This window comes from Dipodomys merriami, unplaced genomic scaffold, assembly GCF_024711535.1.
Source record: "Dipodomys merriami isolate MVZ:Mamm:240054 unplaced genomic scaffold, mDipMer1.0.p SCAF_55, whole genome shotgun sequence".
In the NCBI taxonomy this organism is placed as follows: domain Eukaryota; kingdom Metazoa; phylum Chordata; class Mammalia; order Rodentia; family Heteromyidae; genus Dipodomys; species Dipodomys merriami.
Window position 1 is genome coordinate 4,218,645 of NW_027206124.1, and position 14,728 is coordinate 4,233,372.

At 47.7% G+C, this 14,728-nt stretch overlaps 1 protein-coding gene across 1 annotated transcript in view; it reads left to right on the forward strand.

Annotated features, from left to right (window-relative positions):
- Positions 1–14,728, forward strand: part of L3mbtl2 (L3MBTL histone methyl-lysine binding protein 2) — a 22,528-nt gene continuing 7,800 nt past the window's right edge. The window contains exons 1-8 of the mRNA XM_069999623.1: positions 1–107; positions 3,908–4,145; positions 6,966–7,099; positions 8,124–8,247; positions 10,069–10,148; positions 12,050–12,167; positions 13,720–13,854; positions 14,122–14,210. Coding sequence (XP_069855724.1) covers positions 84–107; positions 3,908–4,145; positions 6,966–7,099; positions 8,124–8,247; positions 10,069–10,148; positions 12,050–12,167; positions 13,720–13,854; positions 14,122–14,210 — 942 coding nt within the window. The 5' untranslated portion in view covers positions 1–83. The remainder of the gene's footprint in view (positions 108–3,907; positions 4,146–6,965; positions 7,100–8,123; positions 8,248–10,068; positions 10,149–12,049; positions 12,168–13,719; positions 13,855–14,121; positions 14,211–14,728) is intronic.

Below are 14,728 nucleotides of genomic sequence, written 5' to 3' on the forward strand. Positions count from 1 at the left end.
CAATGGGTGCTCCCGGAGAGAGCCGTGAGGCCAATATGGCTGCCTGTACCTGGTGACGATTGAAGAAGCTGAATTTGGGTCTCATGGAGAAGCCTCGGAGCCTTGAGGTTAGAGGAAAAGGGTTTACAGCACTGGGAAAGGGAATCCCAAGAGTCTTACAGGGCGTCCCTCATGTAGGGCTTTGATCGGTGCCATGAGGGGGGAGGCTGGGTAGTTTGGTAAACTGAGGTAGGAAGCTTAGTCAAGGCCAGAGGCGATCCGGGGGAGGAGCGGCCTCCCCGGCCCGAGGAAGGGGAACTGGCTCTCCCATCGAGTCCTCGAGCGCCCTTTGTCTTCCTGCCGGGGGGGGGGTCGCCTTCCTCAAGGATGGGACGTGAGGGAATGGAAGCTTCTCCACGTGCCCCGTCTCCCGCGTCCCCGCCGCGCTCGTGGCCTCCGAGGCCCCAGCAGCGGAGGCTTCGCTCGGTGGTGGACCCCGCCGGAAGTTCCTGAGACCCGGAAGTGAAGGAGGTGTGCGCCCCGCCTGCCTCCAAGCACCTTACACCTTTCTTCCCAAGCCTTTTCTACCCAACAACCTGTGACCCACCCACCGCGAAAGCATTTGGCTCAAGATTCTGTTTTCTTTTTTAACATGGGTGTAGGTGCGGTTGCAAATATATATTGGAATATAAAGTAAATAGCTCGAAAACTACAAGAGTAATAAAGTGGAAAACAAGACAATAGCTTGCACTTTCAGGCCTGTTATTTGCAGACAACAGAACTAGATATTTTATCTCTGTGTAAAAATTCTTAGGAAGAAACAAAGTAGCAACGCTATCTTGCACCTAAATCATAGAGTTGATAGGCGGTAAGAACTAGGACTCAAACTAGGAAAATTCTATTTTATAAGCCACGCTTTTCAGCCAACATTACCAACATTTGTTGAGCACTTAACATGTTCAAGTTATTGTCCCAAGTACTTATATCTCTTCTAACTCAAATCCTATTAGGTGCTATTAACCTTATTTTATGGACACTGAGGCACTGGTTTACTGCAGGTCACACAAGCTAATAAACACTACAGATAGTGTTTGAGCCCAAGGCCAAAGTCCCAAACTCTTTGCCGTGCTTCATAACTTTTCACTACAATGTAGCTTTTTTTTTTTTGTCAGTTGTGGGGCTTGAACTCTGTGCCTGGGCCGCTGTCCCTCAGCTCTTCAGCTCAAGGCAGGCACTCTACCACTTGAGCCACAGCGTCACTTCCAGTTTTCTGGTGATTTATTGCAGATAAGAGTCTCTTGGACTTTCCTGCCTGGGCTGGCTTTGAACCTCAATACTCAGAACCCAGCCTTCTGAATAGCTAGGATTACAGGTGTGAGCCACTGGCACTGGGCACCCAGCTTAGCCGGCTTAGCTTTTTTGTTTTGTCAGTCGTTTGGCTTGAACTCAGGCTCTGGGCACTGGCCCTGAACTTTTTCCCCTCAAGGCTCTACCACTGAACCACAGCACCACTTCTGGTTATCTGATGGTTAATTGGAGTTAAGAGCGACATGCCCAGGCTGGCTTTGACCCACCCACCATCCTCAGATCTCAGCTTCCTAAGTAGCTACTGATTACAAGTATGAACCACCAGTGCCTGGCTACAATGTAGATTTATTTGCAGTATTACATTTACATCTCACATTATGTGAAGCAACTTTTATGGATGAGAAAATTGATGCCCACAGAAGTTGTTAAATGATTTGCCCCAAGAACATGTAGTTAATTAGGATCAGAACTGAATTTAATGCCTGTGGTACATCCCACTATACCATAATTGTGTGTCATGTGACTCAGTTTCTCACTGGGACAGTTTGGGTCTTTTTTTTTTCTTTTCCGTTGGTTGCAGGGCTTGAACTCAAGGCCTGGGCACTGTCCCTGAGCCTCTTTGTGCTCAAGGCTAGCACTCTACCACTTGAGCCACAGTGTCACTCCTGGTTTTCCGATGATTAATTGGAGATAAGGGTCTCATGGATATTTCTGCTTAGGCTGGCTTTGAATCCCGATCCTCAGATCTCAGCCTCCTGAGTAGCTAAGATTATAGGTGTAAACCACCGGCACCTGGCGAGAATGAGGGTTTTTTTTTTGTTTTGTTTTGTCGGTCGTGGGGCTTGAACTCTGGATACTATCCTTCAGCTCTTCAGCTAAAGGCTAGCACTCTATCACTTGAGCCACAGTGCCATTTCCGAGAATGAGTTTTTATTTTTTATTTTATTATTTTTATTATTTTTTATTGTGAAAATACTGTACAGAGGGGTTACAATTACATGGGCAAAATAATGAGTACATTTCTTATCAAGCATTGTAGCCTCCTCCTTTGTTTCCCCTTCCTATCCCTTCCCATCCTCCCCCCGCACCCTTACCCAGAAAACTATCCAGAAAGTCTTTGTGAAGCATTTTACTTTGGATCATTTTCACATTGTTATATAGACTTTTGGTTTTTGACTTTCAGGTTTTTTTGTTTTGTTTTTGATTTTTACTTTACAATTGTGTGACAGCAATATATATTTAGTAGAAACTGTAATTTGTGTTTGGAATTTTGGATTGTTTCAAATCTACTAATATTTCACCGCTTTTGTAGTGCTGTTCAGTGACAGCGAGCAGTGTTTTCCAGTCAAGCTGGACTCTACTGTGTACAATGTTGCTAAGCTAAAATGTTTGATAGATTAAGTGTCTTAAGTGCATTTTCAACTTACAATAACCTTAGCCTGGATAGATTTATCAGACATAACTCCATTGAAAGTCATGGATTATCTGTATTTTATTTAATTCATATTAAAATGTCACTTCTAATTTTTTTTTTTTTTTTGGTTGTCCTGGGCTTGAACTCTGGCCTGAACGCTGTCCCTTAGCTCTACCACTTGAGCCACAGCACCAGTTCCAGTTTTCTCGTGGTTTACTGGAGATAAGAGTCTCACAGCCTTTCCTGCCTGGGCTGGCTTTGAATCGAGATCCTCAGATCTCAGCCTCCTGAGTAGCTAAGATTACAGGCGTGAACCACTGTCACTTTGGCTCACTTCTAAATTTATAGAGGAGCTTTGCTATGTATTTTCTGTCTGATGCTATTTTAAGTTAAATTGGAGAAATGATTATAATGTTTGCAAAATGGGTTTTGTGGAGCTGGGCACTAGGGATTTGCACCTGTAATTCTAGCTACTCAGCAGGCTGAGTTCTGAGGATCGGGGTTTGAAGCCAATTGGGAAAGTCTGTGAATTAGCTGGAAGTAGAGCTGTGTGGTTCAAATGGTAGAGCACTAGCCTTGACAAAAAAAAAAAAAAAAAAAAAGCTATCTGGGCGCTGGTGGGTCACATCTATATAAGCCTAGCTACTCAGGAGGCTGAGATCTGAGGATCGAGGTTCAAAGCCAACTCTGGGCAGGAAAGTCTGTAAGACTCTTATCTCCAATACACCACTGGGAAAAACGGAAACAGTGCTGTGGCTCAAGTGGTCGACCCTTGAGCTGAAGAGCGGAGGGTCAGTGCCCAGGCCCAGAGTTCAAGCCCCACACTGACTAAAAATAAAAAAAAGGAGAAGCGGGCTGGGAAGGTGGCTCAGTGGTAGAGCACTTGCCTTGCATGCCTGAGGCCCTGGGTTCAATTCCTCAGTACCACATAAGCAAAAAGAAAAAAGCCAGAAGTGGTGCTGTGGCTCAAGTGGTAGAGCGCTAGCCTTGAGCTGAAGAGCTGAGGGACAGCGCCCAGGCCCAGAGTTCAGGCCCCATGACTGGACCCAAAAAAAAAAAAAAAAAAGGAGAAGCTATTGGAAGGTGTCCCAAAAGTATTGACATGGCAAAAGAAGCAGGAAGGGAATTGATAATAGATCTGCAACTTCTTCTTTATACACTAAAGGCAATCCTGATTCCTTGTACGTGGTCTATGTCACCCACTAGGAGACGCCCTCTTTGGAACCAATGGAAGAAGAGGAAGATGATGACTTGGAGCTGTTTGGTGGCTATGATAGTTTCCGGGGTTATAATAGCAGTGTGGGTAGTGAGAGCAGCTCCTATCTGGAGGAGTCAAGTGAAGCGGAAAATGAGGATCGAGAAGCAGGAGAGCTGCCCACCTCCCCACTACACCTGCTCAGCCCGGGGAATACTCGCTCCTTGGATGGCAGTGGTTCCGAGCCAGGTACCTTCACAGTGTCCTTTGAAGATGGAGTTAAGAGATTATGGAGGAAGAGGGGGGGTGAATACAGGCCAGGTAGACACAGTCTTCCAGGTGTAAAAGCCTACTCTGATGTCTAAGGACCTGGCCAAAGGGCTCGTTTCCTCTTCGGCAATTTGGTAACAAATTGTGATTTCATTCATGCTTTCATAAACATAATGTTTCTCCAGACCTTTTTTTTTTTTTTTTTTTTTGGGTCCAGTCTTGGGGCCTGAACTCGGCCTGGGCGCTGTCCCTCAGCTCTTCAGCTCAAGGCTAGCACTCTACCACTTGAGCCACAGCGCCACTTCCGGCTTTTTTCTTTTTGCTTATGTGGTGCTGAGGAATCGAACCCAGGGCCTCATGCATGCAAGGCAAGTGCTCTACCACTGAGCCACCTTCCCAGACCATTTTCGATACATGGTGCTCTGCTTGAGTAAGCTATGGAGTTTTAAGTCTAGATTGAAAAAGATGGGGACTTAGACACTTCCCTAGAAATATCTCGGGGGTTGGAAGTCAGGGAGCCTGTGGGAGGGCATATAGGATACAGTGATCTCTGGGTAAAAGGATGGGGTAAAAGGGCAGATTGGAATCCCCTTTAATCCCCTGGAAACTACTTGACTTCAGACATAGGATGCTTGGATGTTGCAGGATCCGTGTCAGGCCCTGTAGTATGTGGGTCCTTGTGAAAAGAGGCAGACTAGACATCTGCAATGATACCCCATTTTTTGTTAGCTAAACTCTTCCAAAAGTTATGTAATATTCACGTGCAGCTAAATTTCTTTTCTTTCCCACTCATCTGGGCTTCTTTCTTTCTTCCTTTTCATCTTCTCCATTCTATCCAATTCTCTTCGGATCTTAGAACTTTAGATCTACAAGAAATCTAAGAGGCCAGCTCATCCCGAGATTCTCTGTCCTGACTAATCAGAATTTTCTGGGAACTTTTAACAATTCACAGATGTCAGTGACTTACCACAGATTAATTTTTTTTTTTTTTTTTGGGGTCTGGTCATGGGGCCTGAACTCTGGGCCTGGGCACTGTCCCTCAGCTCTTCAGCTCAAGGCTAGCGCTCTACCACGTGAGCCACAGCGCCACTTCTGGCTTTTTTCTTTTTGCTTATGTGGTGCTGAGGAATCGAACCCAGGGCCTCATGCATGCAAGGCAAGCGCTCTACCACTGAGCCACCTTCCCAGCTCCTCTACTAATTTTCTTTAAAAACTTGCTAATACCTCTTTCCCAAGTCATTTGGGTGGATAGTTTTAGCCTTGCTATTGATACAAAGCCAAGGAATGTCAAACAATGTGATTTGGGCAAGATAGATTCAGATGTACACACTGAAGAATGTTGCTTAAGATAGGAGTTTGTCAAGATTGATATATATTTTTTAAATTTTATTTATTTGTTTATTTTATTTTTTTGTTGGTCATGGGGCTTGAACTCTGGGATTGGGTGCTGACTTTTAGCTCTTCAGTTCAAGGCTAGTGCTCTACCACTTGAGCCACAGCACCACTTGTGGCTTTTTCTGCTTAAGTGGTACTGAGGAATGGAACCCAGGGCTTCATGTATGCAAGGCAAGCACTCTACCACTGAGCCACCTTCCCAACCTCCAAATATATATATTTTTTCTTTCTCTGATGATTCTGTGTTCTTTACCTTATATATGGTGTGTTCATGTGCATATCTGTAGGGGAGGAGAAGGCACAGAACCCAAGTCAAAAGGGTGAAAAACTGCCTGAGTGGAGCACACTGGACATTGATAAAAGTGAAGTAAACAGCTCATGGGTGGAAATGGGAGGGAGGAAATGGGAGCGAATGAAGGAACAGATGACACTATCTGAAAGGAAATGTACTTACTACTGACACATATAACTATAACTTCTCTGTATATCACCTCTATAATAACAATAAAGTTAGATTTTAAAAAATAGGAAGGGGTTGGAGGGGGTGGGGGAGGAGATGGGAAGGGATGGGAAGGGGAAACAAAGGAGGAGGCAACAATGCTTGATAAGAAATGTACTCATTATCTTGCCCATGTAATTGTCACCCCTCTGTACGGTATTTTCACAATTAAAAAAACCCAAAAAACAAAAAACATAGGAAGGGCTGGGAAGGTGGCTCAGTGGTGGAGTGCTTGCCTTGCATGCATGAGGCCCTGGGTTCCATTCCTAAGTACCACATAAGCAGAAAAAAGCCAGAAGCAAAAAGAAAAAAGCAAAAAAAAAAGCAAAAAGAAAAAATCTGGAAGTGGCGCTGTGGCTCAACTTGTGGATTGCTAGCCTTGAGCTGAAGAGCTGAGGAACAGTGCCCAGGCCCAGAGTTCAGACCCCACAACCGGACCCCCCCCCAAGCAAAAAGAAATAAAATAATAAAACATAAATAAATAAAGGCCAGGCACATGTAATCCTAACTACTCAGGAGGCTAAAATCTGAGAATTAAGTTTCAAAGCCATCCCAGGCAGGAAAATCCATGAGACTCTGTCTCAAATTAGTTACCAAAAAAGCCAGAAGTGGAGGTCTGCCTCAAGTGGTAGCGCACTAGCACACTAGCTTTGAGCACAAAAGCTCAGGGATGGGCCCCAGACCCGAGTTCAAACCCCAGAACCAACACCAAAAAAAGTTTTGGTTTTCCTTTTTTTTTTTTTTTTTTTTTAATCAATACCATCACCTCCTTCTATTTCGAGTCTGTCAGCTTTAGTGGGGCCCAGGCTTGCCAATGAATATAGTGCCCTGAGATTAGAAGGCCCATCGTTTTGCTTGATTTGAGGTAACTGAATGGGGAGTCACGTGTTAAGTTCTCTTCCTAGCTGTCTGTGAGATGTGTGGCATCGTGGGCACAAGGGAAGCTTTCTTCTCCAAGACCAAGAGATTCTGCAGCGTTTCCTGCTCCAGGAGCTACTCTTCCAACTCCAAGAAAGCCAGTATCTTGGCTAGATTACAGGTGAGAGGCAGCACTCAACATCCTTCTGGGGGTCTTGGCTCCTTATTTAGGAACCGACCTACTATGGCCCATTAAGATAGATGTCTGGTTATTTGGTTGCTCTCAAACTTGTGGGCAGAGAAATCCATTCCTGGAGCTATTCTTCCAAATTGTTTTGTATTCTGTGTGTATGTGTATATGTGTATATGTGTATTGGTTTTTTTGTTTCTTTTTTTCTGCCAGTCCTGGGGATTGATCTCAAGGCCTGGGCTCTGTCCCTGAGTGTTTCTGTGCTAATGCTCTGCCATTTGAGCCACACCACCACTTCCAGCCTTTTCTGTTTATGTGGGTACTGAGGAATCGAACCCAGGTCTTCATGCATGCTAGGCAAGGCACTCCACTAGTAAGCCACATTCTCAGCCCCTGTTCTCAGTAGTTCTTGAGCAAGAGTTCTATGCTCCAGAGTCTGTTGGAAATAATAGAATATGGCTCAGGGTGCAGGTGGCTCATGCCTGTAATCCTACCTACTCAGGAGGGTAAGATCTGAACTTCAGGGTTCAAGGCCAGTCCAGGCAGGAAAGTGTGATTCTTGTCTCTATCTTATCTCCAGTAAATTACCAAAAAAAAAAAAAAAAAAACACCAGAAGAGAAGCTGTGGCTCAAGTGGTAGAGCTAAAGAAACTCAGGGATAGCCCCAGACCCTGAGTTCAAGCCCTTGGACCAGGAAAAAAAAAAGTCATTTGCAGGGAAATGGATGGACCTAGAAAAAATAACTTTTTTTGGGGGGTGGTGGTGGTGTCAGTCATGAGGCTTGAACTTTAGACCTGGGCGCTGTCCCTCAGCTCTTCAGCTCAGGGCGCTCTCTCTACCACTTGAGCAACAACAATGCCACTTCTGGTTTTCTGGTGGTTTATTGGAGATAAGAGTCTCACGGACTTCCTGCCTGGGCTGGGTTTGAACTGTGATCCTCAGATCTCAGACTCCTGAGTAGCTAGGATGACAGGTGTGAGCCACAGGCGCCTGGCATATCTTTTCTTCCTTCTAGGGAAAGCCACCCACCAAGAAAGCCAAAGTCCTGCACAAGGCTGCCTGGTCTGCCAAAATTGGAGCCTTCCTTCACTCTCAAGGGACAGGACAGCTAGCAGATGGGACACCAACAGGACAAGATGGTAAGGATAGCAGCAAGCTGCGTTGAGGTCAGCTAGTATTATCCCCACCTCTAGTCCTCAGCTCCACCCAACCTGAGCTCCTCCCTGCACTAGAGTTCCTCCCATACAGCTGGCCCCGCCCTCGCTCCACCCACTCCCACCTGCGCATGCGCCTCCCTCACTTCCAGCCCTAAAGCTACCTGCCAAATGGATGGGGACAGACACCATGTGCTCCCTCTCCCCGGAGATAAGATCCCTCTAATAAGCCTTATAATAATATTTCTTCTGGGGGCTGGGAAGGTGGCTCAGTGGTAGAGCGCTTGCCTTGCATGCTCAAGGCCCTGGGTTCGATTCTTCAGCACCACATAAGCAAAAAGAAAAAAGCCGGAAGTGGCGCTGTGGCTCAAGTGGTAGAGCACTAGCCTTGAGCTGAAGAGCTGAGGGACAGCGCCCAGACCCAGAGTTCAGGCCCCATGACTGGACCCAAAAAAAAACAAAACAAAACAAAAAGAATATTTCTTCTGTGCCTGCCAGCCTGCCTGCCTCTCTGTGGTCCCCAGGGATGGTTGTGAAGGATTATAACAGGGTCCAGAGCAAGATGGCTTCCCTAGGTTTGAAGACTGAAAAACATAGCGTGATAGAAAGTGCTGGTGTGGCTGGGCATCGGTAGCTCATGCCTGTAATCCTAGTTACACAGGAGGCTGAGATCTGAGGATGGTGGTTCAAAGCCAGCCTGGGCAGGAAAGTCCATGAGACTCTCATCTACAATAAACCACCAGAAAGCCGGAAGTGGTGCTGTGGCTCCAGTGGCAGAGCGCTCACCTTGAGCTGAAGAGCTCAGGAACAGTGTCCAGGCCCAGAATTCAAGACCCACTACTAACAAAATAAAAGAAAGTGCTGGTGTGGCTGCACACACCCGTGGCTCATGCCTGTAACCCTAGCTTCTCAGGAGGCTGAGTTCTGAGGATCGCAGTTCAAAGCCAGCCCGTACAGAAAAGGCCCCATGAGACTCTCATCTCCAATTAACACTCAAAAACCGGAAGTAGTTGTGCTCGCTTCGGCAGCACATATACTAAAAAACAAAAAACAAAAAAAACAAACCAGAAGTAGCTCTGTGGTTCATGTGGTAGAGCGCTAGCCTTGAGCACAAAGAGGCTCAGGGATGGCGCCCAGGCCCTGACTTCTAGCCCTGTAAACCCCCCTCCCCCTCCCCGCCACATACACACAAAGTGCTGGTGTGTATTTCATTTCACCTCCTGACCTGCTGGGTCTCATAGAAAGAACCTCAGAATCCCATGCCAGGCCCCTACCCCGGATGATTCACAAAGCAGGAATTTCCTGTTTTGTTTCTCTGTTGTTTTTCCTGTGGCTTCTCTGTCCCTGGTCTAGGGGCCCAGGAGCTGTGGAGGGATGGCAAGGAGAGGAAACTTCCCTTTTTCTGAGTGTAACAGTCTTCTGAGCAAATTAAGTGTAAGCCCAGAGCAACAACCATTGAGTAGGTGTGAGTTCCAGCTCAAGCTGCGCTCCTGGTCTCCGGAGCCGTGGAGGCCTACCTGGCGCACCTGGGTGTGGCCAATGAGAGGGTGGGGGAGGTCTGAGGAATTTTAAGTCTTGAGTCCATTGAATTTCCATTTCTTTGGTTGCTGGGAAAGGGAGGAGCAAAGGTCCCTGGGGATGTTTCTCTACTCCTAATGGTGTGGCGGCCTTGCTGCAGCCCTCACCGCTGTAATGGCTGCCGACAAGGCTGGTATGGCGGTGGGCGGTGGGCCAGGCTCGGGAAAGGGAGGTGCCTCCGCCACCCTGACAGCGTCCCAAAGCCTCAACTCTTCCTCTGCTTTGCAGCTCTGGTTTTGGGGTTTGACTGGGGGAAGTTCCTGAAGGATCACAGTTACAAGGCTGCACCTGTCAGCTGCTTTAAACACGTGAGTGGCTCGGCCTGGGGGAGGGGGGCACCACTGGGTATGGTGGGAATCACTAGGTATGCTTCTCACCCTCTGCAGGACAGTTGCTCATTTCTGCTCAGGCTGGCTTTGGACTAAGGTCCTCAGCTCTTAACCTTCCATGGAGTTAGGATTACAGGCGTGAGCCACCAGCACCTGGCTTCCTTTTTTTTTCCCTCTCTGGTGCTAGGCATTGAACCTTTGCTTGTGTACTGGCTTGGGCCTCTGCTCCAGGAGCAATCTAGAAAACTTTTAGAACCCAGCAGGGGGTTCTCTGCTAGTTTTCCTAGAGAGGACACTGCCAGGTCCTGCTGGGATGGGTGGGATGCCTAGAGTCTTGTCTGGTTTTGTCTTTCAATCCGATTTCCTGAAGCCCTAGGAGGGGTGGCCTGCAGGTTGGGGTAGGGGGAGGCATGCATGTGCACATACCAGTACCTGGACTTGAACTCAGAGCCTCAGTGAATTTTCTTATTCTAGTAAGAGTAAGAGTTACTAAAGGCATCTTACCTTTGGGAGTAGGAGCCTCTTTTTTTTTGGTTGATTGTGGGGCTTGAACTCTCAGCCTGGGCACTGTCCCTGAGCTCTTCAGCTCAAGGCAAGCACTCCAACAATTGAGTCACAGCACAGAGGTTAATTGGAGATAAGAGTCTCAGGCACTTTCTTGCTTGGGCTGGCTTTGAACTGTGATCCTCAGATCTCAGCCTCCATAGCAGCTAGGATTACATGCATGAGCCACTGGTGCCCAGATTTTTTTTTTTAAATCTTTAAATCCGTTAGTGTTAGCATCTTCATTCTGGGGGACTTAGGTTGTATTCACATTAACACAAGTTTCCTGAGCTCTGTCAGGCTGTCTTCGGGCTACCTTAATTAGGCTGGGGCTAAAAATGAAAGCAAGAGCTTTGTGCTGCAGTTGGCACATGCCTGGACTCCTAGCTACTCAGGTGGCTGAGATCTGAAGATCACGGTTCAAAGGCAGTCCAGGCAGAAAAGTGAGACTATTACCAATAAACTACTCAGAAAACAACGGAAATGGTGCTATGGCTCAAGTGGTAGAGCACTAGCCTTGAGCAAAAGGAGGTCAGGGGCAACATCCAGGCCTAGAGTTCAAGCCTCAGGACTGACACACACGCACACACACAAAAAAAAGAATGAAAGCAGGAAAAACTTTTTCTTTTTTTTTTTTTTTTGGCGGTCATGGGACTTGAACTCTGGGCCTGGGCGCTGTCCCTCAGCTCTTCAGCTCAAGGCGAGCGCTCTACCACTTGAGCCACAGAGCCACTTCAGGTTTTCTGGTGGTTTATTGGAGATAGGAGTCTCACGGTCTTTCCTGCCCAGGCTGGCTTTGAACCACGATCCTCAGATCTCAGCCTCCTGAGTAGCTAGGATTACAGGCGTGAGCCACCAGTACCCGGCAGGAAAAACTTTCCTAAAGGAGGATCAGAGTCCTCTTGACCAAAAAGTGAGGAGAGGGCTCCAAGGAGGTAGCTGGAAGCAGCCAGGTGCCACCGCAGAGGAGTGGAGAGAGGATGTGCTGGGGTAACACGTGGTTGGCAGCTTTGTAAATTAAGAGATCATAATAGCCAAGTTGGGTGCTGAGAATGATGTCTAGCACAAAGTGAGCACTAGAAAATGGTACTGTTGCACAAATGAGTACAGCAACAGGGATTAGGGATTTGCCAAATTGTGGTCCAGATGATACAGTTAGAAGTTGACTGAATTTCTACCCATCTTTCCTGCTTCCCATCTTCCTTTGCAGTTCAGCATTTCAGACAGTGGACACGCCTCATTCATCTCTAGTCCCCACTGTGTCTCTGTGAAATGTTGAGGTGAAGGATCTGACATGAAGACTCACTTTGCCTTTGAATGCTCTTGTTGACACACAGGTCCCACTCTACGAGCAGTGGGAGGATGTCATGAAGGGGATGAAGGTGGAAGTGCTCAACAGTGATGCCGTGCTCCCCAGCCGGGTGTACTGGATCGCCTCTGTCATACAGACAGCAGGTGGGTGTCTCTCCGGCCAGGGCAGGGGTCTATACACTGCCATCTCTGGACAGTGGGCAGTGTCAAAGAAATTGGTTTCAAGCCGGGCACTGGTGGCTCATGCCTAATCCTAGCTACTTAGGAGTCTGAGATCTGAGCATCAGAGTTCAAAGCCAGCCCAGGCAGGAAAGTCTTTGAGACTCTTCTCTCCAATTAAACACCAAAAGCTGGAAGTGGAGATGCTCAGGTTGCAGAGGGCTAGCCTTGAGCACAAATGCTCAGGGACAGGGGCTGAGAATGTGGCTTTGTAGTAGAGTGCTTGCCTAGCATGCATGAAGCACTGGGTTTGATTCCTCAGTACCACATAAACTGAAAAACCTGGAAATGGCGCTGTGGCTCAAGTGGTAGAGCTCTTGCCTTGAGTACAGAGAGGCTCAAGGACAATGCCCGGCCCTGAGTTCAAACCCCAGAACTGGGGGGGGAAAAAACCCAAAAAACAAAAAACTTACAGACAGTGTCCAGGCCCTGAGTTCAAGCCCAGGACAGACACCAAAAAAGTCTTGGATTTGTGTGCCTGAGCTGGCTTCCTGACTTGATCCTCAGATCTGTCTTTTTTTTTTGGTCAGTCGTGGGGCTTAAACTTGGCCTGGGCTCTTCAGCTTAAGGCTAGCACTCTACCACTTGAGCTACAGTGCCACTTCTGGTTTTCTGGTAGTTAATTGGAAATAAGAGTCTCATGCCTGGGCTGGGAAGGTGGCTCAGTGGTAGAGCACTTGTCTTGCATACATGAGGCCCGGGGTTCAATTCCTCAATACCACATAAGCAGAAAAGAAAAAAAAAAAGCCAGAAGTGGCGCTGTGGCTCAAGTGGTAAAGTGCTAGCTGAGGGACAGCGCCCAGGCCCAGAGTTCAGGCCCCACAACTGGACCAAAAAAAAAAGTCTCATGCCTGCCTGGGCTGGCTTTGAACCTGGATTCTAAGATCTCAGCCTCCTGATTAGCTAGGATTACAGGCGTGAGTCACTGGCACCCAGCACAGATCTGTCTCTTGAGCAGCTAGGATTATAGGCACAAGCTACTGACACCTGACTGGAAACTCCAGTTTACTTTTTTTTAGGGTTATTCCAGGGGTGATCAGAGTATAGAAAATAAATCTCACCACTATACCATAATGATTTCCAAATAACAGTCTGCATTTGGTTTTTTGTTTTTTTTTTGGGTCCGGTGGTGGGGCTTGAACTCTGGGCCTGGGCGCTGTCCCTCAGCTTTTCAGCTCAAGGCTAGTATTCTACCACTTGTGCCACAGCGCCACTTCCGGCTTTTTTTTCTTTTTGCTTATGTGGTGCTGAGGAATCGAACCCAGGGCCTCAGGCATGCAAGGCAAGAGCTCTACCACTGAGCCACCTTCCCAGCCCCTCTGCATTTGTTTTGTTGAGTGTAAGGGAGATCACACTTGCCTGGCAGGAATGTTCAGAATAGGAAGTAGGAGGGTGGGCTTAGGCTAGAGAAGAGGGAAGACCTGGGCCCATAACCCTTCCCATCCTCCCTCTCATGCACCCTTTTCCTTCCTTTCAGGGTATCGGGTGCTGCTTCGGTATGAAGGCTTTGAAAATGATGCCAGCCATGACTTCTGGTGCAACCTGGGAACGGTGGATGTCCACCCCATTGGCTGGTGCGCCATCAACAGCAAGATCCTGGTGCCTCCACGGAGTGAGTTGGGAACTCTACTTGTCCTGGCTCCTGTAGGTCCCTGCGTAGGGGAGGAGCCCTCTGTCTTGACCCAGACAGAAGAGAACCTGCTTGTCCCCTTCCTTGTTCCCCTTCCTTATCCTTGAGGCCTGGGAACATCCAGCCTATGGAGCCTGGTATGATAAGATGAAGCCATTGCTAGCCTAAAATGGCAGAAGTCAGTGGTTGCAGCCCCTCTTTGGATCTCTATGTCAGTCTGTAACGAGGATTCTGCTGGTGTCTTCTCAGCCATTCATGCCAAGTTTACTGATTGGAAGGGCTACCTCATGAAGCGCTTGGTGGGCTCCAGGACACTTCCAGTGGATTTCCATATCAAGGTTTGAAAGGAGCCCTTTGGAGTCCCTACTGATCCTCTCTCCTGTCCTCGTCTCCCTCCCTGCTTTTTTTTTGTCATTTGTAGGGCTTGTCCCTCAGCTCTTCAGCTCAAGGCGAGTGCTTTACCACTTGTTTGTTTGTTTGTTTTGGTTGGTCGTGGGGCTTGAACTCTGGGCTTGGGTGCTGTCCCTGCACCCAAGGCGAGCACTCTACTGCTTGAGCCACAGCACCACTTCCTGCTTTACCACTTGAACCACAGCACCACTTACTGTTTTCTGGTGGTTTACTGGAGATGAGTTTCATGGACTTTTCCTTCCTGGGCTGGATTTGAGCCGTGATCCTCAGATCTCAGCCTCTTGAGTAGCTAGTATTCCAGGTGTGAGCCACTGGCACACAGCTGCTTCTGTGAGATTTTTTTTTTTTGGGGGGGGGTCCGGTCGTGGGGGCTTGAACTCTGGGCTTGGGCACTGTCCCTGTGCTCTTCAGCTCAAGGTGAGCGCTCTACTCCTTGAGCCACAGC